The 27,758-nt window shown below is 39.8% G+C and overlaps 1 protein-coding gene across 9 annotated transcripts in view; it reads left to right on the top strand.

Annotated features, from left to right (window-relative positions):
• The window catches only part of PLPPR5 (phospholipid phosphatase related 5), a 102,681-nt gene extending 75,335 nt beyond the window's left edge, over positions 1-27,346 (top strand). For 2 of the 9 annotated variants that reach the window (XM_032487165.1, XM_032487172.1), the window contains 3 exons: positions 6,788-6,922; positions 22,782-22,918; positions 26,604-27,346. In XM_032487165.1, coding sequence (XP_032343056.1) covers positions 6,788-6,922; positions 22,782-22,916 — 270 coding nt within the window. In that variant the 3' untranslated portion in view covers positions 22,917-22,918; positions 26,604-27,346. Of the gene's footprint in view, positions 1-6,787; positions 6,923-13,395; positions 19,086-22,781; positions 22,919-26,603 lie in introns of those variants that run through there. The other 7 variants (XM_032487164.1, XM_032487170.1, XM_032487167.1 and 4 more) reach the window with 7 other exon arrangements.
• The last annotated feature ends 412 nt before the right edge of the window (positions 27,347-27,758 follow it).

Genomic DNA, 27,758 nt, shown 5'->3' with positions numbered 1-27,758 from the left:
TTTTCTATAACCTCAGGAAAACCGGGGCCCAGGCTTGTGCCAGAACCTTTCCCTTGCTTTCACTCATCACGGTTGAAACAGTCTAGCTTTTTATAAAATAAAACAAGACAAAAACTTACAGAAATCCTAAGAAAGTAATGACAGGCAAGGCAAAGAGCATTCCACATGTCCAAGTTTTAGAGCACTGGTGTTGGAGGGAACTGCATTTCAGCTCCACGGATCCAGAACATCTTTGCTGGCATCCCGTCGGGCTTCGTCTCAGCTTCCTGGGGCTGTTGCCCTTCTTCCGTTTCCTGCCAGTGGACATCTTGACACCTCGCAAGGCTAAATCTAGAGCTGTCGGGTTTTCCCTGTCACTTCCTCGTCTGAGAACCGGGTGGTGAATGATGAATTGGACTGTGGGCCCCCCTTGGGCTGAAGACCTTCCTACTGCACATACTCAAGAACATACCGTAGGGCCCTTCACACATTCCCACATACCCAGGAGAGTGACCTTATAAACAGGCCATGTGAAAACGCTTTAATCATGTGATAACTCAGCCAGCATCTCTGCATTCATTCACAACCATTTATTAATGTGAGTGCCTACAGGTGCCAGGCAAGGTGCCAAGAACCGGGGCGGCAAGGAGGTTCAGATAAACTTGACCTGTCTTCTGTGGGAGCTTGGTTCGGGGGTCAGACAGTAATAGTCAGGTTATCCCCCAAAACATTCCCTCACATTCTTCCTTCATAAAAATAAACATCCACTGAGATCCAGGCACTGTGCTTGATCGTGGGAGTAAATACATGAAAAAGATGCAGTCCAGGTACTTAATTAGACCACAGTCAGGTGGGACACAGTGGACACAGAGAGTTCTGTAGAGGGTCAAAGGCAATGGTAGAGGTGTGTATACCCAAGAGATCTACTCTGTTGGGATTAGGGACAAATCAGAAAGAGGAGATGGCATATAAACTTGAAATGTTTGTAAAGCAGGTAGGTCTAGCCTGGGGCATAAGGAATGAGAGGGAAAGAGCACAGGGCACAGAGGCAATTGGAATATTTCATCAAATAAGCATGTATGAGGCCCCTGCTGTATTCCAGGCCCGAGGACGCGATGTGCGTATGAGAGAACGTGGCATCCGGGAATGGCACCGGTCACCCAGCACGAGTGGCGAGAAGGGGCAGTGCAAAAGCCCCCAGAGGGAATATCCTGAATGGCCTTGTATGTTATGAGAAAACCTGGGGATTTTGTTTAGAAATATAGCTGACTTGGGAGCCTCCGTCAGGGTCTGAGTTGAAACAGGAAAACAGCCTGGTTGAATCCCAACTGCTTTATGGTGCTCAGTTTGTGCCATTGGACAACTTCCCTGGCCGCAGTTTTTTCCTCTTCAGATGAGGCTATTCACAGCCTCTTGGAAGGATTATTGTGAGGGTTTATAAAGGTTTAACAAAATGGCCTGCCTGTTCAACGAATGGCCACATGGATGATGGAAATAATTCCCAAAAATGAGAGTTGATTTCCTTTTGGTCCCTTTCACTCTGTGATAAAATTTGTGCTTTGAAATACGTTTTCTGGAAAATAAAGCTCCAGGTGAGGATAGAGGAGACAAGTTATGCAGAGCCAGGGAAATAAGACGGTGCAAACCGGGCGCCGGTGGGCACAGAGAGAAGGGAGGCTATCCGGGAGGTGAACAGCGTGGAGCCTGGTGGAACACTGGGGATGCGGGGACGGAGGTGCAGAGCAGTCTTTGACGGTTCTCGGCTTTCTTATTTGGGCAACCAAGTAGAATGTTTATTTGAAGCAGTGACTACTGCTCTGGCCTGCCATGTCCTGGGGTGTTTCCAGTTATCCTGCAGTGTGTGCAGATCTCTAAAGGGATTCCAAACTAAAATGAACACTAACCTACTCCAAGCATCTGTGTGTCGGGTAGGCACTCGCGTGTCCCGTCACCCACACCCTATGTCTAGCGTTTGCCTTTGACTCACTCTCCTCGTTCGTCCCCCCACCTGGTGACTCATCTAGTGCCAGCTCATTTCCACTACAAAACATTTCTCCCGCGTCTGGTTTCTTTGCTGTTCTGACCATAGCCTCCCAATTGTGGAGATCAATACTTCTTACCGCTATCATGTCTGTCGGTTCCAAATACCTCCCATTCTGCTTCTATACACATGATAACAGAATTCACTGCTCGTAACAAAACCAGACAAACAAACGAGAAACAAACCTCTTTCCTGCTACCTTAAATCAGACACTTCCACCGTACTTCTGGGAACCTCCCTGATCAGGCTGATTTTGCCTTTTTTTTTTTTTTTTTTTTTTTTTTTTTTGTCCCTTTTGCTGGATGTGTCATTGAACAAGTCACTTAGACCCTCAGTATTCCTAAAATAGTGAGGCCTCCCCTGAGCTGCATTTAAAATAATTACCCCTCTCCCAGGACTCCATTCCTCATTTCCTATTCACTTTCCTCCTGACTCAACTTTTAATATGCCACATACAGTATTTTTGGTTTTGTTTTTTTGCTGTCAAACCCACTAGAATGTAAGCCAGTCATGGAGAAGGTGTTTGTTTTCATCCTGTGCATTCCCAGTACCCTGGGTCTGGTCCATAGGAGGTTCTCAGGAAATATTTGATGAATGAATGAATGATTTGCTTCCCAGAGCTCTTTTGAGGGTTAAGTGAAATTACATATGTAGTCAGTGCAGCAGAATGCGTGGTGCAGAGAAGGCTCTGGATGTCATGGTCTTGACCTTTGATGACTGTATTCAGGTCCTTTATGCACCTGACATTTTTCTCAGACAAATCCCAGCTTCCCCAGGAAGTGGCCCTGATTACTTGATTCTCCCATTTTTCCTGAATTTCCACTGCACTTGAAGTCTGTCTTGTTACAATCAAAGAATTACCTTCTGTACTAAATTTATCACTCTCGTGTGCCATTTCTTCAAAGTTGGAGAACACAGTCCCTGTGCTTAGGAAAATGCAAAACAAATACTCGTTGAACAATACTTGTAGATTGATTCATATTATTTTACAAAAATGTATGCCTCAAAGCACTTACAAGAAAGATGTACATTACAGTGTCAGACAGAATAGTTCAAGTTCACTGAGTGAAGGCAAGAGCTTGTCAGGTTATCATATGTAACACCATCATCATCATAATTCGGAGTTATCTGAGTGCTCTGTGCTACATTAACTCAATCCTCACACAGCATGTTGAGATGTGGTTATTATTGTCCTCATTTTGCTGATAAGACAAACGGGTCTAGATATATCAAGTAACTTGCCCAGGCTGACAAAGCTAGTAAGTAAAAGAGCACAGGGTTAAGCCCCAGCCCTGTTTGACCTCAAAGCCCATACACTTAAATAAAACAGAGATGTCTTATTTGCCAAAATGAAGAGGGGAAATGGGCACGCGTGGATCAGATTACTTTATTATCGCTACTGGGAAAGGAAAACACAGATCTGTGTGTAAGGGTGACTTACTAGTGTCTTTTTTTGGAGGAGAGGATAGAATTACACTCATGGAAACCACTAATGTAAAAACAGGATGTTTACAGAGAAAGTCACTTTACATTATATAGTAACGTCAGAAAATTTGAGAAATTGTAGCCTGGATACATGCTCATTCATTTAATCTGTTCATTTGCTGTAGCACTGAGAATTCAATGGTGGTCAAAATAATTTAAAAAAAAAAAACAAAAAGCATGTCTGCTTCCATGGAGCTGATAACCTTGGAAGAGACTCACATCAACCAAAATATTTTGCTAACTGATGGATGACGTCATATAGAGGTTGGTGTTTTGATGAAAATAATCACAGGTCCTCATGAGCAAACAAACAAACAAAGACAGCCTGGGGTCAGGGAAGACTAGTGAGGAAGTGATGCCGAGATGAGGCGCCACAGAGCTCAGTAAGAGATGGTGCCCAAAGACAGTGGACATGGGTATTCCAAACAAAAGGGAGGGAAAGAGAATAGAAGGTGTTTGGAAAACAGAGAAGAAAAGCTGAAAGGTGGACCAGAGTTTACACTTTAAGAGAAATGAGACGCCAAGCCACAAAGTGGTTTTAAGAAGGTTAACATGATACAATTTGCATTTTAGGAAGATCGTTTTCACATCATTGTAGAAATGGGTCAGAGGGAGCCAAGATTAGATTTAGGGAGACTTTAGAATGCCATGCGTGAATTCAGGCAAGCAGGTGGTGATTGCTTCGTCTTTGGAGTTGGTGATGGAGGTAGAACAAAGAAGATACAAGAAATCAAAATCTTCAGGAAGGAAAAATGGCGCAAATGGCTTGAGTGGTTGAGTCTAGGAGCTGTCCACGTTTTCAGCCTTTTGTAACTGCATTAAAGGAGTGAGATTGTGGGGGTTCTTGCCTTTCCCTGAGAGGGTCCAGAAAAAGACCAAGTTTTGGAGTAGGGCCAGGGGATAGGCAAATCTTGGGTTTTCTTTTGAACATATGTTGAATTTTTCATACCTTTGCCAACCAAAGAAATGGAGCTAACTTGCTAATCTGTTGCAGTCTTTTCACTTTCAAACTGAGAAAACTGAGACCCAGAGGACTGTCCCAGAAAGTACAAACTGAGGACCAAAAACCACATCTGTCGCTATTTCCTATGAGCACTTTTCTAATAGGAAATCAGTTTCACACTTGTGCATGTTACCAGATAATACTTACTAAATATTTGAGCAGGATTCTAAGGAAGACTTGGTAATTTCCTTCAATATAATTTAAATAATGACAGTAATGAAGAATAATCATTATGCTAATAGATACCATCTAATGAATATCTACTATGCGTTAGATATTTAAATATTTCACATGTGACTTCTTAGCTGCTTCAGTGGTATTGTCCTGACCCTCAATTAAGGCACAGAGGTAACTGATAATACCTTTTAAATGTTTTTCCAACCTAAGTAGTATAAAAAGCAATTACTCTAATTTCAGGAGCCCCTATGAAGTCTAGATGAATGTTTCTTCATCTAATGACGTCCATTTGTCTATGTACCTCGTTATTTATTTCGGCAAGATTTAATTGAGAAGAATTTGTAGCAGTTTTTTTTGCCTATGTCAATTTTCTGTTAATTTATAATATTAATAAAAAGGGAAATGTGAGTGTGTGTGTGTGTGTGTGTGTGTATTTTTCATGAAATGGGTGTGAAACTGCTGTTTGTTATGTTGTTTGTTGGCTAAAATTGTTGATTCTCTCCTTTGCTCTCTAGGCAGTGGTCAGTTGGTGAACTACAGCCCGTAGGGAAAATTTGGCCTGCTGCTTATTTTTGTAATTAAGAAATGTTGTATTGGAACACTGACATGCCCATTTACGTGTGGATTGTCCATGGATGCTTTCACACGAGAGCTGAGTACTTGCTTGCACAGATTGCCTGCAAAGCCAAAATATATATTATCTGCCCATTACAGACAGAATTTGCTGACCTCTGGTTGAGGGTAATTACTGTCTATTGGTCCTTTGCAGGGTCATCATTTGATGGAAGTTTTATCAAGTAGCCATCTCCAAGCCTTTACTATCCCTTGCTTTAAAGATCATGATGGCAGTGATGAAGTTGAAGCATACAAATTATCAGGCTTTGATCTGTGCTTTTGATCTGTGATTATTCAAGGAGGTGGAAAGATGATAAGTAGATAGCAATTTGTAAGGAATTTTGTTTTCTGAGATAAAGTCTCAAAGTATGTGATATTTTGTAGATTTGTAAATTTTAATTATAAAGCTGGAGAACAACCAGGATCTAATTGGCCTTTGAAAATATAATGAGCCCTACTAAAGGAAATGCTTTCCAAAGGGAGATTTGTGAAAAATGTACAATGTAAGTGTGTAATTATGTATTAAGCGTTTTTAAACTGAATGTGAGGTTATAGCTGCAAGTAAGTTCTATATTTTGGTTTGATAATTGAATAAAATAATCCAGCAAAAAAGGCTCAAGAATGTCTTACCCACTAGTTCATTATAAGCAAATAATAACAAATAATTTTCCTGTATGGTTTCATTTACTATTTCTTAAAGTTTGATCCATCTGCATCAGAAGCTTCCAGAGTGCATTTTAAAAGGGGCGACTCCTAGACACCATCCTTTATGTATGAAGTCAGAATTTTTAGGGGAGAGCTTAATAATGTGCGTTTTTAACAGTGCCAGAACGTTGTTTTTATGCACACGAGGGTAGGGGAACTTCTGGTTTAGTTCAACTCCTGTCACCTATGGGCTTTAAGTAATTGAAACGAGGGTCAGTTTCCTCTGTGTAGAAGGTCTTCTCTTTCAGCACTAGCCCTCGTGTGCTGCGGCTGAAACACCAAGTGTGTACGGGATGCAGTGATAGACAATAAGCTGGGTTAATTAAAGGGACACCACTAAATTAGAAAGCGCCTATTGTACAAGGTTTATTATGAATGTAATGATCTTGACGCAAAGGGAAATAATTAGCATTTAAATTAAGTTGTAGGTTAGCCACATTAAGGAAAGGTTAGCTCATTGTGAATTTTTATAAGGCTATAATGTTATTTTTGGATTGATTTGAGCATTGACTGTAACCTTATTTAATGGAAGCTTTGGAATAATAAAATCATCATTATTAACTGAGCTAGGTGTTAATTGATGAATGTTCTTGAACAAACTTACACTGGAATAACTATTAAAATTTACACAAGTTAAATCTGGATGTAAAGTTATAGACGTGTAATGTTTAAATAATTTCAAAATTTTATTACTATGATTAGATTTATAAGGCTACTCACAAGGGTCATAGTCATAGGCAGCATGGCTTTGCTTTAACTGTATTTTTTTCCTGAAATTTTAGGTGGTGTGTGTGGTAAATAATTTCAAAGGAAGACAACCAGAAAATGACCATATACACACAGATAATCTGGCACAGATGCCAACGATCAGCATTCCTCGTGTAGAAAGCCCTTTGGAAAAGGTAACATCTGTACAGGTGATTCATAATTTAAATCCTAAAATGTGGTTGTTATCTAGAGCAAATGAATGATTACTCCTGAGGGTTCCTGCACATTTTTGATTTACTGAAACAAGCTCAGAGTCTAATGTGGTATTTAGCAAGAATTTAGTCACCGAAGACGTCATCTTAGGAAGATACATAGCACGTGGAAAATTTTTCTTTGAATTCCTCATGCTAAAAGCTGAGCGCCTGTACATGGAATATGTTCTGTACTTTGCCATAGCTTCAAGATAAGGAACACTGTGCAGTGGTCTGAAACATGAGCAGAATAATAAGATAGTTTTACTTGAGAATATATGCAGTTTTCCATAATATTCCATTTCTTCCATGCTTCATTTATATGAGGAACTGCTTAGTATAACAACTGATGCATAATCAGGACTCAGTAAATATTTATTGAATCCAAGTGTATGAAGTTCCAGCAGCAGAGAAGCACCAGTCGTGTTCTCCTAATTGGGATGGCACTGAGGATCGGGTTGAGTTAAATGGAGCCAAGCTAGGTAGCACTTTGATTGGCAGGTCAAAGCCTCACTGGGCATGTCAGTGAACAGAGAAACCAGGTATACAACTGTAAGTTTCCTTGAGAATTCTGTGAGCTGGATAGGGTAGTATTTCTTAAATAATGATGCAGTTATGCACGTTTGTAACTGGTTACATGACCGCACAGAGGTTTACTAATGGCTTCTCCTCAGCCCTGTCCATCTCCAGATCTTGGTCAATATCTTAGAGGAAGAGTTCAGTTACATACTAACTGGGGGTTTATATGGTGTGACTCTGTAAGGGTTCATTATAATACGTTGGATGAAAGAATAAAAATTCTTGAAAAATTACAATAAAGATACAACTGACAATTAACTGGAAATAAAGAAAATGTTTTAGATTTGGATTTCAAAAAAAGTTCGTGTAGGGTAGGTTACATCTAAGTAAACTGTACAAAGGAAAAGGCTCAGAGGGTGTGGGAGTCCACCGTCCAGCATGTGTCAACAGGATCACATGGCTGCCAAGAGTTAATATGATTTTTAAGTCCCATGCACGGAAAATTATATCCTAAATGAGGCGACCGATGGTTTGCTTGGCTCAGACCAACTGGAGTACTGTGCACTGCCCTTGGCGACGTAGTTTTAAGGTAGACGTTGACAGAATAGTTGACACTCAATAAATATTTGTTAAGTGAGCAAATATGTGACCAATGTGGTGAGTGGACCCAAAGTCATGGATTATAGAAAACTGGAAGAAACAAAAATAATTCATTTAGAGTAAAAGAAAATCCAAGAAAGATGCAGTAGATCCCCATAAATATCTGAGGGACTGTTGCACGGCAGGGGGGTGCAGCGTGTTCTGCAGGGCCTCGGAGATCATAGCTGGGATGAGAGAAGAGAAAGCGTAAGAAGATAAGTAATGTCTGGAAAGTAGTAAAAACTTTCCACCTTAAAAGTCATGAAGTTTCTTTTTACTGTAAGGATTTCAGAGTAGCTAAGTAAGCACTCGTCCATGACACTGTGGAAGGAACTCAAGCATTCAGATGAGACACTAGACGATGAAGGTGATGATGGTGATGATGGTGACGATAAAGTAGCAACTCCCATTTGGTCATCATTCCGTGTGTGTCAAATACTATGATGTTTGCTTACGTAAATTCCACAAAAACACTTCAGTGCTCTCCAAGTGTAATTTTATTCATCGCAACAGTTTTTGAAGCTGGGTATCATTAGAGTGGCAAAGACTGCTAATAGTCGACCTGGCATTCCTTCTCCCAGTCTTCCTTTTAGTAACTGAATTTCCCGGTCCAGTTTTAGCTACACCCGTGGCTGCCCAGCCATAGCCTGTTGCATATTTCCCAGCTTAACTGCAGTTAGGTGTGACCATGCAACCAAGGTTAGACCAATGCAGTGTAAGCAGAAGGGCAGTTGCAACAACCTCTGGTTCACCTCTTTGAAGACTCTTGTCCTGGACGTTCTCTGCCTCTTCTCGCCAAATGGAACAGGTAAATGACTGCAATGATCTTTAATGTTTGAAGAGGACTGATCCTCCTTGACAGCCGAGCTTCTGGAGGAGCTCATGGAGCAGTCCACATACGCACCCTAGATGGTTCTGAAAAAGAAATAAGCCCCTTTTCCCTCTGAGTCATTGTTTTCATCTCTTTTCTCAGTTAATGCTCTCTTACAATAAATTTCCCCATTATATAGTTAAGAAAACCGAACTTCTAAATGGTAAAGCAGTGTACAAATGAACACATCATTGATAAACAGCAAAGAAAAACTACACAGTGTATTCCAGATACATGCCTATGTGATAAAATATATATTTTAAATGAATGATACGTACAAAATTAGATCTTGTTTAACTTAAAAATTAAAGGTGGAAAACAGAATTCAGGAAGAGGTCTTAAACATATTTTGAAACATATTTTGGAGAAAATGGTGAGGATAACAGAGTCTTTATTTTGTATACCTCTGAAATTATCTTGAACAATAATCACAGTCTCCTGCTTTTTAACATCTTTATTTGCATAAGAGTTCTTTAGTAGCCTCCTCACATTGCCAGCTATCCTTGTCTACCATTATATCATTCTGTATTTTAAATGATCAAAAAAATTCCTGTTCTTAATTTTATGTTAATTCATTTTTATGTACAGTGATTTTTAAAATATTAGACGGTGAAAACAAAAATATTCTGTTAGAGTCTCTGGATTGCAAGAGATCGGTGTTTATTAACTTTTTTCTTTTGTTAATTTTTTTGTTTGTGACAAGTTCACGTGCTTTGTTTTCCGCTCTGGTAGTCAGGCAAGAAAGATCATTGGAACCTGATCCGATCTCCCCCTTACCCATCATGTGCACGGGCGCACTCCCGGCTGAGCTCCAACTTCCCCCTGCGCTCTTTTCATTCCTGTCTCCAGGCAGAATGCTGTCTGCACGGTGCGTGGTCTGCTGCCCGCACTCACACAGACCACGGGAAGAGCGCGAGTGCAGGTGCTGAGGCATTCATCTCAGGCCTCCCCCTGGAGCTCTGAGGCTGGGAGGGCATGTGTCTGTGCTCATCAGCCAGAAGGGGAGGAAGGCCATCACTTCAGGGAAGCCCACAGTAGCTTTCTCTGCTTTTTGCGATAAGGATGTATCTCTTTTCATCAGAGTTCACGCAAAATGTAACCCTAGTAGGTTGATCTTAATTGATAGTGGGACAGTGACATTACATCCTCAAAGTCTGCCCTCCGAGGAGAGAAAGGGGACCCTGGTGTTACAGTTAGCTCTGCAGGCATGGCCTGTTGTTTTAGCATTATTCTGCCAGGCTGTCATTTCCTGGTTGTCAGCTTTGTGTGGAGAAGGCGAAGGGTTTCTTTTAGAACTTACGTACTTACATAACCTCTCATGTTCAAAGTACGTGTCTAATAAACAGTAAGCTACAGAGTAATTGTAGCGTGCAAGCATTCTTGCTTATAAAATGCGAGCAGTTTATCCCTTAATTATAGGGAGTTTGTCATGTAGTTAATTACCACCGTCTGTGAGGAAAAGTCATGATTTTTCTGAAAGCTAAGTAAATCTGAACATTCATCACATTCAGTTTTATGAAAAGAATTAATCATGTGTGGAAACTAGCGCATCATAGCTCAATGTCCACCGAATATGTAAGCCACCAGTCACTTTATTACAGCTGTTTGTAATAGCAAGTCATGAAAGGTCTAATTGTGTATCATTCGGGAAGTATTAAGTCGGCTGAGGTACATTCCTGCAATGGGATCCAGCTCATTAGAGTGGGATGTTTCTGCTTGCAGGTTCTAGGGGTCAGCTGACTGGCAAGTTTGGACAACTTGGACCTTGGGCGGCGTGCTTAGGCACTCTGTAACTCAGTTTCCTCATTCATAGAATGAGTCATACAATGATAGCTATATGAGTTCAACAAGATAATAGTCAGGCACTTGGAAGTGTCTGGCACCCAGGAAGCCCTTAATTATTACCAATTATAATTATTACTGCTATTAAGCATTGAAATGGATGAGGTAAATCAAGTTGTGGCAAGTTCTCCGATATATTGTAAAATATTTTAAGTTGATATATATATAAGGTGTCTGTATATGATGAAGCCGGTTATGCAAAATACCACACAAGATATTTCTAGTTGGATAGGAGGGAGCACAGTAGATGAGAGAGAGGAAGGGGAGAGGTACCTGCAGACACCAGTGTGAGAGCAGCTGACATAGTGGACCTGGTTTTCTCTCCCGCTCTCTCCCTCTCTTTCTCTTTTTCTCTCCTTTTCTTCCTTCTTTCCTTCCTTTCTTCCTTTTCTCTCCTTTTCTTCCTATAACGAGGCTATACTCATGAGAAATTGTGTAACTAAATCATTATAATGTTTTAAAATGGTTCAGTGGTTTTCAGCTGCTCTCCAAGGAGACCTTTGGTCATGCTTCCTTGTATTGACTGCCGATATGTTCAGATTGACCGATGTCTCTTGGAGAAATTTCCCCAGAGTAATTTCAGTCCCTGTGCCCTTTCCTTCTGACTCACACAAACCTTTTGAGAGTGTTTGGTTTATTTTCTCTGCACGGAGACCTTGGTTGTGGCTCACATGCCTTTATTTATGCCTCATGCCCTGGGTCCTGCTTCCCTTGGCACCCCTGTGGTCATCTCCTTTTCAGGTCCTGTCTGTCCTGGGGCCCTGACACGAGCTGTGGGCAGGTGGCTCTCGTTTACAGGATCCACAGTCCCACCCACAGAAAACCCCAGGGAGCCAACTTTCTTCTTCAGCACCATCACTCCTCCTTTCCAAACTCATCCTTTCCTGCTTCCTACCTTCAGGAGCCCAAGCATCTCAAACAGAATCTTCAGTGGTGCTGGTTTCAGGAGGTCTCCAAACACGCAAAGACACTATTCATTACTTTTGAGGGTCCGAGAAAACAGAGGTCTGCCTCTCCTTCTAGGAAATGGAGATGGAAACATTTACATATTCATTAGCTTTACTCTCCTTTATTGGCAGCAGTAAAGTAGAATTAATGGCTTAACAGCTGTGTCACTGAGAGTGAAAACTAGATACAGTAACATTTTAGGCATGTCTACTAGATATAGTATAAATAGATCCAGTTTGAAGGATGTCACCAAAGGACAATAAAAATTTTTCTTTGCCAATAAAAAGTTCAATGGTGCAGAAGTGGCTAAAATCTTATATGATCCCAGTAATATCCCCAAATTTCGAAGAGTGAGGATAAGAGATAGGAGCAACCTCTGTTAGAACAAGGAGTCTATTCTATTTAGAGCTCAATTCAGCACCTTGGACCATCAGGATTAGCAAATAGGCAAATACACACCAAAAGAAAGCCTTCAGAAGAGAGCAACAGACTCTCCTCTGATCAGGCTTCTCATTAATATGGGTATGCGTCAGGTGAAGGAACCCTTTTCTCAGCTGAATGAGTATCATAAACGGGATGAGGAGTTACCTTTATTTTAGAGAATAAAAAAGTCTGCCTGCAAGGACTACACCATTTTCTTGCAGTAGACGTTAAGCTGAACAGAATAGCAATCCTGATATTTCAACAACCTTAGAAATGAAACTGTGCAGAAATAAAGTGGTCTTCCTGGAAATGCCCATGGCCTCAGCTACTGCCCCCACTCGCCACTCAGGCTGGTAAATCATCCAAACAAGATTATAAAACTACATCCTCCAGCTCTTCAGCTCCAGAGCCAAGTGAAGGATTCCCTGACGATTCCTGCAAGCGGTGAGGGGATCTTTGACGACTCTTCCCCAACTCCTTTTAGGAAGATAAACTGAGCTGAATCTACTCTGATTCAAGTATAAATAATCTGGACAATTACTTAAATCCTTTAAAATGATTTCAGGACACGTTAAGAGAGACATATTTTAAGAGTCAGAATCTGTTTTTGAGGGGAAAAGAAGATTAACTACAAGAATTTGATTAAATTTATGATAGCATCTCCTTTCCACTGTCAAGGAAATGAAAGAAGATGTGTGAAATGAGAGATGAAAGCGAGCTGGAGCAATGGCACAATTAGGAAACTAATGTAAGATAGCAAATAATGTCATGGCAAGATGAAAGCCAATACTAGAAACCATAAAGAACTAAGTCCACAGTGGGGAAAGTCAAACCAGTCATGGTAAGGACAGGTTCCAGCATATATAGTAAAAGAACAAGAGAATAAAACTGATCTGAGTAAAGATGACAGATACAAAGAACATACTGCAGAAATCTAACATGCAAATCATTGTAGATCCTAAAAAGAGAACAAGTGGAGCTTTGGCAATATTCAGGTAAATTCCATAAATATCTGAATCTTTAGGCTAGAAGGGTTAAGAGAATACCAGGTAAAATTAAAGTATATGCTAGAATTTAGATACATACTTCTCAGTGAAATTTTCTAATTTCAATACTGCAAGAAAGAACTCTACAAATATTGTGGTTGGTGCTATTAATGCTCCCAGTTATTAACCACTCCCTTCCTTAGGCCGAGTGTCCCTCCTGCTCCAGGTACTTCGGGCTTGGCCAGTGACACATGAATGAACCTGACATACAGCCCATCAACTGGAAACTCGTAGAGTCATCCGGAGCTTCTGCCAACCCTGTTGCTCTTGAGAAGAAGAAGAAGAAGAGAGAAGGCCACGTTCCAGAAGGGGGCTTCTCTGCCAGCCCAGGGTCCCCAAATGGGAAGCTGTGGGAAGCAAACCAACACCCAGACTGTAGCCTGGAGCAGATTCATGGAACCTGACAACCACCACGGAGCATGAGGGAGGAACACACATTTGTTGTTGGGATCCAGCGGAGCTTCTGAGGTTGTAACATAGTATACCTGGTGGAAGCTAATACACACAAAACTTACACCCCAAGACTAACAGCATGCTAGCCTGAGACTTCTCCCTCAACAGCATGAGATGCCAGAACAGAGTGGAGTAACGTCTTCCGAATTTTCAGTGAAAATTTTTGTGACGTAAGAATTCTCTTCCCACCCAAAAGGTCATTTAAGTATTAAGATAACCATAAAATACTGTACATGTAAGAGTTCAGGAATTATATTACTCATGAAAGGTACCAGAAGATGTTTACCAACTAACTGAGTAAATCGCCAACGTCTAGAGCTCTGACATTGAGAAGAGTCATCATATAAGTGGATTGGCAGGAGGTACAGGAACTATTTAAATATAGAATTAATTAGAATTGACTGTGGTAAATAAAGTAGCGGGAACAGTGCAAAATTATAAAATTCATTTGAAGAGAAGATACATAACAAAGCAAATTAACACAACAGTGGCAGGATGGAAGAGAAATCTTAGACAATATCAACAAAATTACCCAAGTATGGTAATGTGGAGATTTTTGTAAAGGAGGAACTCAATATTACTATTTCATTCTTGCACTGCTAACTAGAAAAAGTTAGGTTCAAGCATTTTTGAAAAATAAAAGTTATCAGGAGTACTTTAAAATAATTTTAAAAGGCCAATGACAAAATGTAAGATTTAAATGACACACTTGCCAATGGGCCGATGTCTGTTAAAAATCCTCATTGAAAAATGGGCAAGGTTCCTGAATAGGCAAGTCATTAGAGATCAAATGTAAATGAAGAGGAAGTATATAGAAAAGTGTTCTCTGCCATGTTTGATGAAAATGCACGAAGTGTCTTTTATGCAACACTGTGAAGTTGGTTCTTACCCTGTAAGCAAGGGGGAGCCTTTAAGGAGTGTAAGGAAGGAGATGGCATGTTTAGAATGGAGAATAAATTGCAGCAAAACAAGACAAAACAAAAGCCAATCTGAGAGGCCGCTGTAAAACTCCAGGTAAATGGTAACAGTGACTTGGACTGGACCACAGTGCAGCCATGTTACGCCACTGTCACTGATCAGATGCTGATTCTGAGCAGAGGAGTTGTCCGTCCAGGCTGCTACGACAGAATACTGCAGACTGAGTGGCTTAGAAATAGCCTCGGAGGCTGGGATACCCAAGATCGAGGCGCTGGCGGATTCAGTCTGTAGCGAGGGCCCGCTTCCTGGTTGTAGATGGCCACCTTCTCCCTGTGTCCTCACACGGCAGCAGGGGTGAGGGAGCTCTCTAGAGTCTTTCTTGTAAGAACACTTATCCCATTCATTGAAGGACTCTGCCATCATGATCCGATCACCTCCCCAAAGCCCCATTTCCTAATATCATCACACTGAGGGCTAGGTTTCAACAAGTGGACCTGCGGGGGACACCCGCACTCAGTCTATGCCGGGGCTCCCTAGCCCAGTGCTTTACAGTGGAAAAGGGCCGACCGCTGGCCAGCAGGTCAGTAAGACAGCCGTCCCTCTGCCCCACCCACCTCAGGAGACACGCTGACCTTTCATCTGGGGCGCTTTCCTGTCCTCTCTTCAGAGACTTCTCTTGTCCATAAGTAAAGGAAAGGGATTGCGCTGACTTCCTTCCCGGGACCCTCCTGGGTCCAGCTGCCTTCATCCCAGCAGCAAAGCACTGACTAGTTTTGTTTTTTCTCTCTTTCTTGCCCCCTGCTTGTTCTTGCTCCGAGGCGGAAAGCTGCCATTCCGATCTGCACATGCAGATGATGCACACAGACGCCTCGTCAGTCTTAACTGATGCCGAACAGAAAATCTAGGGAAAGGGACACTATCTGGCAAGGGAACAAAAGTGTTTAAAAATAAACATAAGGATGGGCGGCGTTGGATAGAAAATGGAATATTTCCAGTAGATCTAACAGGAGTTGTTACCTGCCTAGTTTTATTAAGGCGATTAGAACTGGCCACTGTGGGCACTTATGGCTGGCTGATTTGAAGTGACTTTGAAATAACTTAGTGGACAGAGCCAGGTATAAGAAATGCTGTTTGAGATTTTTTTTTCCCCCCGTCTGAGCCGAGGCATTGTTTTTTAAGTTTCTGTGATCTAATCATTTAAACCAAAGGTAATACCTTCTTGCCAATGAGAAATGGAAGGTAACGCTAGGAATAATTTACAAGATTACAGTTTTGCACGTCAGGTCAGGGACTTCCCACCAACCTACACTATCCAAGGAGCTCATGGTGTGAAAGCACTCCCTGATTCACACAAGTATCTCCTGAACGAACGTGGTAAGCAATGAAGACAATTATAAAAATCTAAAAATGTCATAAGGAGTGTGTACTATTACAGATGGAAATGACCGTGTTTTGTTTAATTCCCATGGCAACTGTAAAGGAAAATTATATGGATAGGAAAATTCTAAGGGAATTCACGGTGACCCAGGGAAGCACATGCATTGACATTTACCTCGATGGTTTTGCAGATTATAAAATCACAGACATCAAGGTGAAGCCTGAGCTGAAATTTAGGCATAATGGGAGGGATAGGGGGATGTCCGGGATGGAGGACCGGACTTCTGCAGCTGGCAATCCTGAATTTGGAGCTTGTTTTGGCTATATTATAACTAGGTGGGACTAGACAAATTACTCCTCGTCTCCTTACCTGAAAAGTTGATAGAATCATGATTTCCTTCTAGAGTAATAGGTGGGATTAATAAATCTCAGATAAACCACTTAGCACATGGTAGGTGCTTCACACAAGTTAATTTCCTCCTGCAACAATAATGACTCCCATCGTAGGATTTTAATTTTATTTCGGGATGGGGTACCTCTACAGATACATTTCACAGATTTAAAAGCTTGTACAGATTGTCTATGTCATGCATAGCACATGTGGCAGGAAATATTATAGTATAAAAGGCTGCATACATTAGTGTCAAAGCAACAGCAAAACAATCCAGTGTTTCCTTGCCAAGGCAAAGATGATTATACATCACGCTGCTCTCTGTGATAAATTCCTTTGAGGTTTCAGAACGCCGTGCACAAATAACTCTGGCAATCTATTTAAGAGTCAGTTGCTTTTCTATAATGCAAATCTTTGTTTTACAGAGCTGTTGGACTGTAATGTAAATGTTATATAGGACCTTGTCAAAACAACTTTATTAGTGAACAGAGATTGGAATAGTTAGTGGAACTAAATCTATTTGTATTTTAGGCTCTTTTTTTTTTTCTCAATCCAAGCTTTGAACACTTATGAAAAATATTTGAAGTAAATCAGTGTTTACATACTGTACTCTGTTCCCATTTGTTAAATTTAATTTGGCTTAGAAAGGCAGTTGAAAATGAAAGCTTAAAATTCCGATAGGCCTCAGCGTTTTAAGTTAGAAGAACTCACATATACTCTCATTACTTTGCCATATGTCGTTTTTCTTATTTGTGCTGCCATATAGCCATTATTTCCCCACGCTATTTCTATATCATAGTATACTACACAAAGAAGAAAAGCCAGATTTTTTTTGTCTACCAGGCCTTTTATAAAAACATCTTTTCAGTAAATTACTTTTGAATATAGACAAGCTCTCTCATCTCATTTTATGAATAAATGTAGAGTTGATGACTGCATTTTAAGTTATATGATTCCTACAGTCGTTAGTTAAGGAGAGAACAGAACAACGATGGATTAAAAAAAAAATCATTCTCAGTGTACACATCCTTAGTTACACATGGAAAACGGCTCACACCCGTTCACCCCCCTCTTCTCTCAGCTCAGTTTCCTTTGGGTGGACCATCCCAGAGGCATTGTCAAGGCCTTCAGAATCAGTCCAGAGCACCATGACACAATGAACTTTTTTTTTTGTAAAGAAAACGTAAAGTTTTCATTTGACTAAAACTAGGAAAATAAGCAATGACAGTCTTGTGAAACAATCACTCTCGTTTGTTGTTTCTGTTTAAGGGACAACACGTGATTCATGAATATTGTTTAATATTTGAAAATCTGGCTAGCTAGGCAAAACAAAAATGAATAGCATCCTACCACAGAAATCATTGGAAATATTGTCTTAAAATAGCCTCTGAGGCCCCATGGGTGTGTGTGGGGGGGATTGTGTGAGGTACAGGGTCCCCTGGACGTTCCTTCCTATAGCCTGCATTTGTCACTTCACAGTATATCATGGACACGGTCACAGATCAGTGAATCCGTAATCATCTCAACCATGACTATAAAAGCTAACCTTCAGTGAGAGCTTCTTATGCATCTGGAATTATGCAAAGAACGTCACACATAAGACACCACTTTAGTTTTTGCAGAAATCACTCAAATGTATCTTATCATTCCTATTTTATAGAGAAAGAGACATAAAAAGGTTAAGTAATTTGTCCAAAGGCACACAACCTGTCTGTGTTCTGAAATTGGAATACAGAGCTGTATTTTCCAGTTTTTATTTGTATTCCATGTTTATCACTTCAGAGCTCAAAATTTTAATTGCTATATATATTAGAGAATTACGTTGAAAACATTTTAATCCCTGTAAATGAACCATTACCTGAGCTATTCCTAGAGGACTGCTTCCACTTCCAGTTTCCCGTACTTATAAACAATACTAGGGTCGACATCTCTAAAATAGATTTGTAAGTTCAGTCAATAATGTACTTAAGATATATTCAAAGAAGTGGAAATGCTGGGGAGAAAAAGAGAGGACAAGTACTCTTAAGGTTTTCAGTTTGATTCATATTCTGAATTATTTCCAACAGTGGAGAATATTGTTCTTAATAATCTGCACCAATTTCATAGGTCAAAACTAAATGAAGTACCTTATTTTAATTTGTATTTTTGAATACTTTCCCATACATTTATTTTGTATTTTTCTTTCTGTGACTGAGACAATCAGATATTGAAACAGTGATTCAATAAAAGACAAATCAAATTCTAGGCACCACTTGGTGTTTAGACTTGATTCATGGAGTGGCTAATGGTCCTTTTTGTTTTAATTAGGGCTTATTAAAGGCATAATTTCCATTATATAAAATTCCCTTTTAGCATATAGTTTTATGAGTTTTGACAAATACCTACCGTCATGTAATCATCACCAAAGTCAAGTTATAAAACATTTCTATGATCCTGAAAGTTTCCACCTTTCCCCTTTGTAGTCAACCCCTGCTTTAGTCCCCAACCCCTGGCAACCACTAGTCTATTTTCTGTTTGTATGGTTTTATCTTTCCTAAGATGTCATATAAATGGATTCATACAGTGTGTAGCCTTTTGAGTTGGACTTCTTTCAGACTTGTTTCTTTGTATAATGCATTTGAGATTCATTCATGTTATTACCTGCATTATAGTTTTCTTTTTTCTTGCTGAGTAGTATTCCATTGTATGGATATACCACTTTTTTTAAATCCATTTACCAACTGAAGGATATTTGGGTTGCTTCCAGTTTTTCCTAATTATGAATAAAGCTGATATAAAATTTTATGCACAGGCTTTTGTGTGAATATATATTTTTCTATCTCTTGGATAAATACCTAGGAATGGGATTGCTGGGTTGTGTGGTAAGTGTATGTTTACCTTTACATTTTTTTCTGAAATACCTGTGTCATGCCTAATGGCCCTTATGGTTTTGAGTGGTTGTGAACTGAATCTTGATGTGGCTCATCCAGATTTTTATTGATTAGTTCTTCTTTCTTAAAATAGGCCAGTTTCTAAATAAGGAGTTTTAATCAGCTCCCAGTTATACAAGAGCTCACCATGCACTTGGTATATTACTTACATCCTCTGATTCTTCTCTGTCAAGCATTGGGCTGCTTAGCAAATCTAATACATTCTAAAAAGTTAAATAAATAAGAAGCCAATTAGATAGATGAAAATGCTAGTATCAAACAAGGCATGAGTACAATTTATGGATGAGTTACCTTTCTTGTCATCACTTGTTATGTACAGTAAAATTTTATTTGTTATTAGATTTATGGGATACATGGAAGATGTAACAGATATCAAATAAGAAGCACTGTGGTACATTCCCCAGGACTCAAGATCTTGTTTACAGTTTCAGGAGTCTGTACTTTTATAGATTTTAAATAGACAATTTTATAAGCAAGTTCAGAACAGGGTGATGATAGTTATGCTAGAAGAGCAATAAAGGAGGACCTTTCCAAACTCAGCAATGCTTGCAACATCCTCTGAGTAAAGACCTGAAAGACTGTTAGCCAAGGGAGGAGGAGAGAGAAGAATGCTCAGGTAGAGGAACCAGCTTGCAACAAGATTTTGTTCGACAGGTGAGATAGGAGCACAGAGGCAAAAGACCTGCACTGCCATTAAAGAGTATTCGGGTGGGATCCAGAATCAGTGTAATATAAATAGAATAGGGAAGAAACAAGATGGACTGGGGCAGATGAACAAATATTGGTTGGGAAATTTCCACAATGGCCAAGGAAACTCTACAGCATGAGGAAGGTAGAACAGGAGGTAAACTGGTAAGTTGGGTTGGTGATTGAGAATATAGTTGGGAATATGGGCTAAAAGCATGTTGGACAAGTCATTAGAGTTAGGGAAGTTAAGAAACTCTGATAGAGTACAGGGACACCTGCATCCGCCAAGTATCATAACCACAGGGGTATTAAAACAGTCTTGACTGGAGTTTCACGTCAGTGCGTTGGGAAACACTGAGTTAAAGTGAAACATGGGGGTTTGTTGTAGGTCTTCTCAACACCTCATGCACCATGAAACTCTAAGCAAGGAATATAATGTGCAGCTCTTCCCAACAGCATTTGAACACAGAGATTTTTTTTTTTTTTTGAGAATCATTCAGGATTACTGCTTTTTTAAGCAAAGCTCTATTTACCAGAGAAATGAGAGTTTTTTAAAATTTTAATTTAATTATTTTGGGGGGGAGTTAATTAGGTTTATTTTTTTTTTAATTTTATTATTTTTATTGGAGGTACTGGGGATCGAACCCAGGACCTCGTGCATGCTAAGCATGCACTCTACCACTAGTTATATGCCATCCCCCTCAAAATGATCGTTTTAAGGGAAGAATTGATTGTGTGTACCCGACAATGCTTACATTGCTAACTAATCACTTTCTACCTTCTTGGCAGTGGTTCTCAGACTGGTGTAAAATGGAATCCATCACTTGCAGGACTTGCAAAAAAGGCAAACTTCTGGAATGCGTGCTCAAGAACCTGATTCAGTAGGCCTGGGCTTGAGCCAGGCTCTGCAGTGTGTCAGGCACCTAGGTGACTGGGATGTGGCACTGGCAGTTGGCCTGGATCCAGCTGGGCCTGCAGAGCTTCTGAAACAGTGATTTTTAATATTGGCTACACAGTAGAAATAATCTGGAGAGCCTTTAAAATGCCCACTGATCAGGCCGCACCTCAGAGCAATTAAATTCCAATTTCTAGGGCTGCAGCAGTAATCTTTCCAACCTGCAGCCAAACTGAGAAGCCGCGCCCCTCAAGGGCCAGCGTGGAAAGCCGTAGGCTTATTCGGCTCCTCGGGACTTGGAAATACTTCCTAAGCTCTAGAGCTCGCGCTCCGGTGAAGGCTCTCCTGCCTCTGGTTTAATTAGCTTATCAGAGAAGGCCACCCAGAGATTCCTCCTTTCTCCAGGGAGAAATGATTCTCTCCGAAAGTAGCTTTCAGCCTTTCTCCAAATAGAGCAGAAAGGGAATTCCTGAGAAGAAACAAAATTCTGAGCTGATATAAAACTCTCAGTTGAAACAGAACCACTGGAAACTGGTTCCAAAAATGTCATCTCTCCTGAGGCAGCTCTGGTTCTATCTTATTTAGCTTTTATGTCTTCACATCCCCAACTTTTTTAAACAAGAAATGGCTTAGCATGAGGTCTGCAGTGTGTCACAGTCTCAAGTTAGAGGTGTTCTAATAATTTCTTCTTAGATGGACCTAATATCATTTCTTTTTTCCTAAAATGCTCACCAACCTCACAACGTACCAGGAGGAAAACTTCATGTGATGAAGTAGAGTCTTGGAGCGCACACTTCATACGCTACAGCTTTTCTTTCTTCTTTCTTCTCCTGCCCACTTTGCCCTCATCAAAAGACATAGTGAAGGCAGGAAGGAAGCAGATAGCAAAATAAAGACGGCCAGTGTTTGGGAGTAGGACATCCATCTACCTGCCGCCCCCTGATAAAATGTAGGCTGCATCCATATTGCATCAGAGTTGTTGATTATTAAGGACCGCAATTCCTTATCCTCAATCATTAGTGCTAGGTGTTTTTCAGGATTGAGGTATTTTATGTTTTACGGAAAGATCCTGTATATTCTGTTCCATAAGCAGAATCTTGGGCAGCGCTTTATAATCAAAGATGGATATTTCTGCAGCACAAACCAGAATACCAATTGCCTCACAGCAATTCAGGTTTGTTGTTTTGCCACCAAATGAGTTTGCACCAATCTTTTGGGAAATACTTGGGTTTTAAAGTTTGTTTGGATATTAAGATTGTAGACTACAGCATTATAAAATCCCAACCAATTATTTTTAAAACTTCTGGATTTCTTTTTTATTTTTTCTTTCTCTCTTTTCTTTCACTTTTTATCTTGTTTCTCTGGCTTTTATAGACAACTGTAATGGTGTGTTTGAGTAGAGACAAGGATCTCTGCATATCATCTCATTTAATTTTAATAAAAATCCGTTCAAATAGGTATTATTATTTCCATTTCACAGATGGGAAAGCTAGGTCTCTGAAAGGTTAAATTGTATGTGAAAATTTCAGTTGTTACGGTGCTCACCTTCAAACATTTGACATTCACACTACCCTACTGTGAAGTCCACGCTGCCACACAGCTTCCTGCCCAACAAAGCTGAAGACATATATCATTGAATTCATGACTTGCACAGATCCCACTTGGACATAAAAACTGATTGCTGATAACCTCCTGTTAAAAAACAAAAGCTGTCTATAACCATCCTGAAAGAAAGAAACTAGAACACAATTCAACCTTGGCACCAGGTCCGTCTAACAATCTAACAGCATAGAGCTTTAAATAGCCTAGTACTTTATCCAAGTAAGTAAGTCAATATTTAAATAAACACTGAAATAATGTGTAAAATACATTTTGTAGGTGTCCCGAATCCAACCCATTGAGAATGGTCAAGAAGAAAATTCACAGGGAACGTCCTTTAAAGACTGTCTTGCAAGGCTCTTCAGCTGGATAATGGGACTCAGCCACTGTGAACACCTTCAATTAAGGCAATAAACGTATGTGCGCTCGAGCGCACTGGGGTTGGAGTTGGGTTGCAAATCTAAGGCAAATATAAAAAAAAAAAAAACAATGCGTCCTTCTCTGCAGGTTTCCATTACAACCAAAAGGGATCCAGATACTTGGTGGTTTTGGTTGTCATTGTTATTTTTATTATTTAGCATTCAAATATATATTGTTTTTTCACTGATTTTTTTTACCCATTAATGGGAATTTAGCATTCCTCAACCAAATAGCCCTTAATTTTAGTGACTTTTTTGTTTTCTTCCCTGAAGTGCTCTTTTTGCATTTCTCTCTATTTTTTCAGAGAAGTAGCAGATCTTGTTAGGTGGCAAGTTGTCACCAAATTGTCATGTCATAAATAAATGACAGTTTTTAAGTAACTTTTTAAAATTACAAAGTGTCATTTTATACAAATGGAGGTTTAGAATAAATAGTAAAATGGAGATTTTCACATAGAACTTAAAGCTTCAAAAATTGGCGTAGAGACTTAGTGTTTGCCGAAACTGCTTTTCAGAAACACATGCTTACGGTTCCATGGGACCTCTGCACTCAAGGACTGGATTCAGTATTTTGCTCACTGGTTTGCTGTGGACTTGAATGAACAATTTCTAATGGATGTAGCATAGTCTGATCTTCAACTCTTTGGACTCAAGCTCTGTTATCTCCACTATGAGCCTCTGCATGCAATCGCACTGATAAATTATATGACCACTTTTTTCTTGTGACTCGGAATTAAGCTTTTATGCATGAGTTTTGGTTTGCTTACTGAGTGTTTGCACTATCGTCTACTAATAAGATTTATTTAGTGTTGCATATTAGGAAATCAGCCAGATTCAAAGAAAACCTTTGTCACCGAATTTGCTTCATAAGGAGTCCATTTCTCAAGACAGGTGATCTGAAAAATACCAAGTGCAATTCTAGTTTGGTTTTTTTTTTTTGTATTACTGAGAAAAATGTCAATGGGGACGTGAGCAACATCATAACTTCCTGCACTGGGATTTGAATATTTCAAATCATTGCATTTACATTCAGGTAATTGTTATAATATAGAATCACAGAGTCTTATAGATGGTAAGGACCTTCTTATCCTTTCTCTAGATTCTTTCAGGGGAAAACACCCCTGTACTAGACGAGAATTCAACTTACTTCTTAAAGCCTGCTGAGATTAATAATCCATCTCTTTCCCTCTGTGGTGTGGGTTCATTTGCTCTCAGTGACATTAAAGAGTAGATGGCCCCTGTGCTCTCTGTGTTTCTTTCATTTACTTAGAAACTACTATTAAACCTCCCTTTAATTGTCTCTTCCCTATGCACAGTCACTTCAGTGTTTTATTTCATCTGTTTCTCTCTCAACGACCACCTTTAAATGATAAGCCCTGAGCAGAACGCTTCTAATTCCAGTCAGATAGGAAAAATCATCTTAGAACTTCAGTGTGATGTGAAAACAAAAGGGTGCTAATTGGGAAAAAGCAGGAATTTCCCCAGAGCCCTGGGATCTAAAAGTGGAGTCAGCCTGGAAACAAACTGTTACCCTCGGAATTTAACCTGGTAATGACTTTGCATAAAGAAAAGGGCAATACTATTTGGAATTTACGGACAGTGAAGGGAAGATCCAGGCCACTGAAATGTGCTTTTAAATGCCAAGACTGAACCCAGAGTTTCCTGGATCTCAACAGCACACAGAGTCATCTGTCCAATGCTTTCTAAGGGGCCCTTGTCTCGCTGTGTGGGAAGCCCCGGTTTAAGCCTCCTGTTCTTGTAGAGATGACGAGCACCCCATTGCCCTCATCATGCCCAGGCTTAGGTGGTAATTTGTGTGGTCTCCCTACAGCCACTGCACGTTTCTTTGTCACTCTCTCCAGCTTGTGCCTGTCACTTAGTTTTCCGTCTGCGTCTGTTCTCCCTTGCTTTGATTATTGGTGATTTGTTCCTTTGTTTCTTTGCTTTATTAAGGTCTTTTAATATTTCAGTTCTCCTGCCAAGGTGATGGTTGTCCCCTTCACTCAGGATCATCTTAGCAAATGTAATGAGCCTTGTGGACACATTATTTAGGTTAAGGGAACAGTGATACTTAGGCCAGTGGCCTTTGAAGCACGATTCATTTTCTCTCTTTTTTAAAATCTCCCTTCCTTTCTTTCTACTGTCACTTCTTCACTCTTTTTCTACCCACCGGTCACCACTGACTGATTAATCTTCAGTTTATGTCTTAACATCTTCCCAGCAATTCCTAGGTGCTCGATCCTGCCCAGAGGAGTGACAATTTTGTCAGTTTTACACTGAAACACTGTATATCACATTGTATTTTCTCAGTTCCCAGATTTCAAGTCCCCATGGGGCCACTGGAAATAAAACTATGATGTTCTGTCTCCACCATTCTTAGGCCTTTCATTCAGTCACAGTAGGTTACGTAACTCTGACAAATCTTTTTTTGTCCTGAAGTCACACTTGTGCTTTTGTAAGGAAAACTCAAGAAAACTTGGAGATGGGCTGCTGAATTCATCAACATTTTCATCATGCAGTTTTTAAATGGGAACTTAAAGTTTCTAAGGTTGGATCAGGAGTTAGTGAAGAAGTCAGCGTGCTCTGCTCCCTACTAATTCTTACCAATATTGTTTTTTCTCTGGGTTTAAGTGGGCCCAGCCTAGAAAATAATGCCATAAGCAGTCATCAGTGATAGCCTTCTAGTTGTGGTTAATATGCCTCAATTCAGTGAAAATGAATTTTAATTTATTCACACACATTTTAAAAATGTTTTAGCTATTTAAGACACTTTAACTTGAAAAGAGCTTCATATACATGGAAGAAATCTCATGGCCTGCATTCATTCCATGAAATTTTATTTATGACGTCTTTAAAGAGTCAAAACTACTCTGAAAAATATTCAAAACAGAGAATACGCTGTTTTAAAAAACCCTTTGTAATGCTGCTGTTACTGGTTGGGGCTGACACTTACGCTAGCTCTTGACATGACCTACATGTGACATGATTAATTATGTCATTGATTTTCTGCTGCAGTATTTCAGCAGCCCTGGTATGGCCGATTGCATGTCTGAAACCATTTAAATATTAGCCGTCCCATATGGTTTCTTTGTACACAATTCTGTTGCTTAAAAAAAAAAAAAAAAAGTCAAAAGTCTCTGAGAAGAATTCCCTGGTTGAGGTAAACACAGAGATTGCGGTCTGCAGTCTGGAGTCATGCATCAGAAATGAAGTGTTTGAGTAGATCTTTGTCAACCAGCAAATGCCATTTCAGTCTGAACATTTCACCACTCATCTCTGCCATCTGTCTCACAGGGAGCAATTAATCTGAAACTCCAACGTGCAGCAATCAAATTCCATGAACACTGAACAGAATATTAACGTGCCCAGCTTTGCCGCTGTCATCTCTCCACATTTCAGTGTTAATTTTGACTAAGGCAAATGTAACATTATAATCTATTTGGTTAATTAAGAACCTTGAATAAACTATATAATGAGCAGCTTAATTTATGGACTCATACATGCAACTCATTCTACTAAAGCTGTATTTTTATTTTTATTTATTTATTTATTTATTTTTGCAATTTAAACCTCTATGAGCTAGTTTTATCTCCGGCTAATGATTATTTGTAAAAGCACTAAAACTTTGATGAGGCCAGTTTTCCCAGGGCTCTGACTCTGCAATTCCCTTCTCTCTGTGCAGAACCACATCACCGCCTTCGCAGAAGTCACATGATATTGAAGGAGATGGTCCTTCACTGCACTGGACGTCATCCCTCTTCACCGTCCATTCATAACACCCGAAGTGTGTTTGATTACAGAAGCCGTTTCTAAAGTTGTCCGATCGTTTTTATAATTTAAAAATCAGTGTCAACGTCTCTGTTTCCCCCGCTAGACTGTGAGCTCCTCAAGGGCAGGACCGTGTCTTTTCTCTTCTCTGTGTCCCCAGCACTTAGAGCAACGCCTCACACAAAGTAGGTGTTCAGCAAAACGTGATGACCGATGAACAAATTCATTCTGAAATAAAACGTTCACTTTAGTTTCTCACAGAATCCCTGGGCTCTGTGAAAAGAAACCTCTACACGAGTCATCTTTGTGTAAGAAATCCCTCCACTGGGGGCTAGTTAGCTTTTTAATTTTTCATATCTCTTCTTATTTGGCAGTAGACCATGTTTCATTTGAAGTGGACTTTGAACGTCATGGGGGTTTTTATCTTATGATTTAGCATGACCTTGTTTCCGTTCTAACAGATTTCAGTGTGTGAAATTACTTTTAGAAAGTATGTTCTGTACTAAAATAATGTTTGCACATTATATTATGCTCTATTTCACTTAAAATACCATTCATACTATAAATTCTAAGACTGGTGCTTCTGCTTTTGAAGGGGAAAATGCCAATTTTTACTGTAATAAGTAATGTATCATAATTAAAAATTATTTATTTGGATTTTTGTTCCTGAGAATTGTGGCTTAATTGTTAACTTGTAGTTTTTGAACTTGGGGAGTGTGTAGAATAGTCTGAGTGAGTAAATCCAGCAAAGGTACCTATTTATTGAGCAATTTTCCACTGATAACAGTGTCTAAAGAGGTCAAAGTCTCCATTCTTAGGCTGTTTACTAGTCAAGTTTCCACATAATTTAAATAGGAAAGAATCACACCCTGACAACGTAATTTAAATTATATAAATGCAAGAAATGTACCTAACGAATTTTACTTCGCTGTATGTGTGCTACTTTATAGTTACAAAATACATTATCATTTTTTTATTTCATTTAATCCTCACAATAACCTTGGGTGAACATTAAAAGGATGACTTTAGTTTTACAGGTGAGAAAAATGAAGACAAGGCGGGGTAAATA

Source organism: Camelus ferus, chromosome 9, assembly GCF_009834535.1.
Source record: "Camelus ferus isolate YT-003-E chromosome 9, BCGSAC_Cfer_1.0, whole genome shotgun sequence".
In the NCBI taxonomy this organism is placed as follows: Eukaryota; Metazoa; Chordata; class Mammalia; order Artiodactyla; family Camelidae; genus Camelus; species Camelus ferus.
This window is presented reverse-complemented; position numbering and strand designations above follow the sequence as displayed.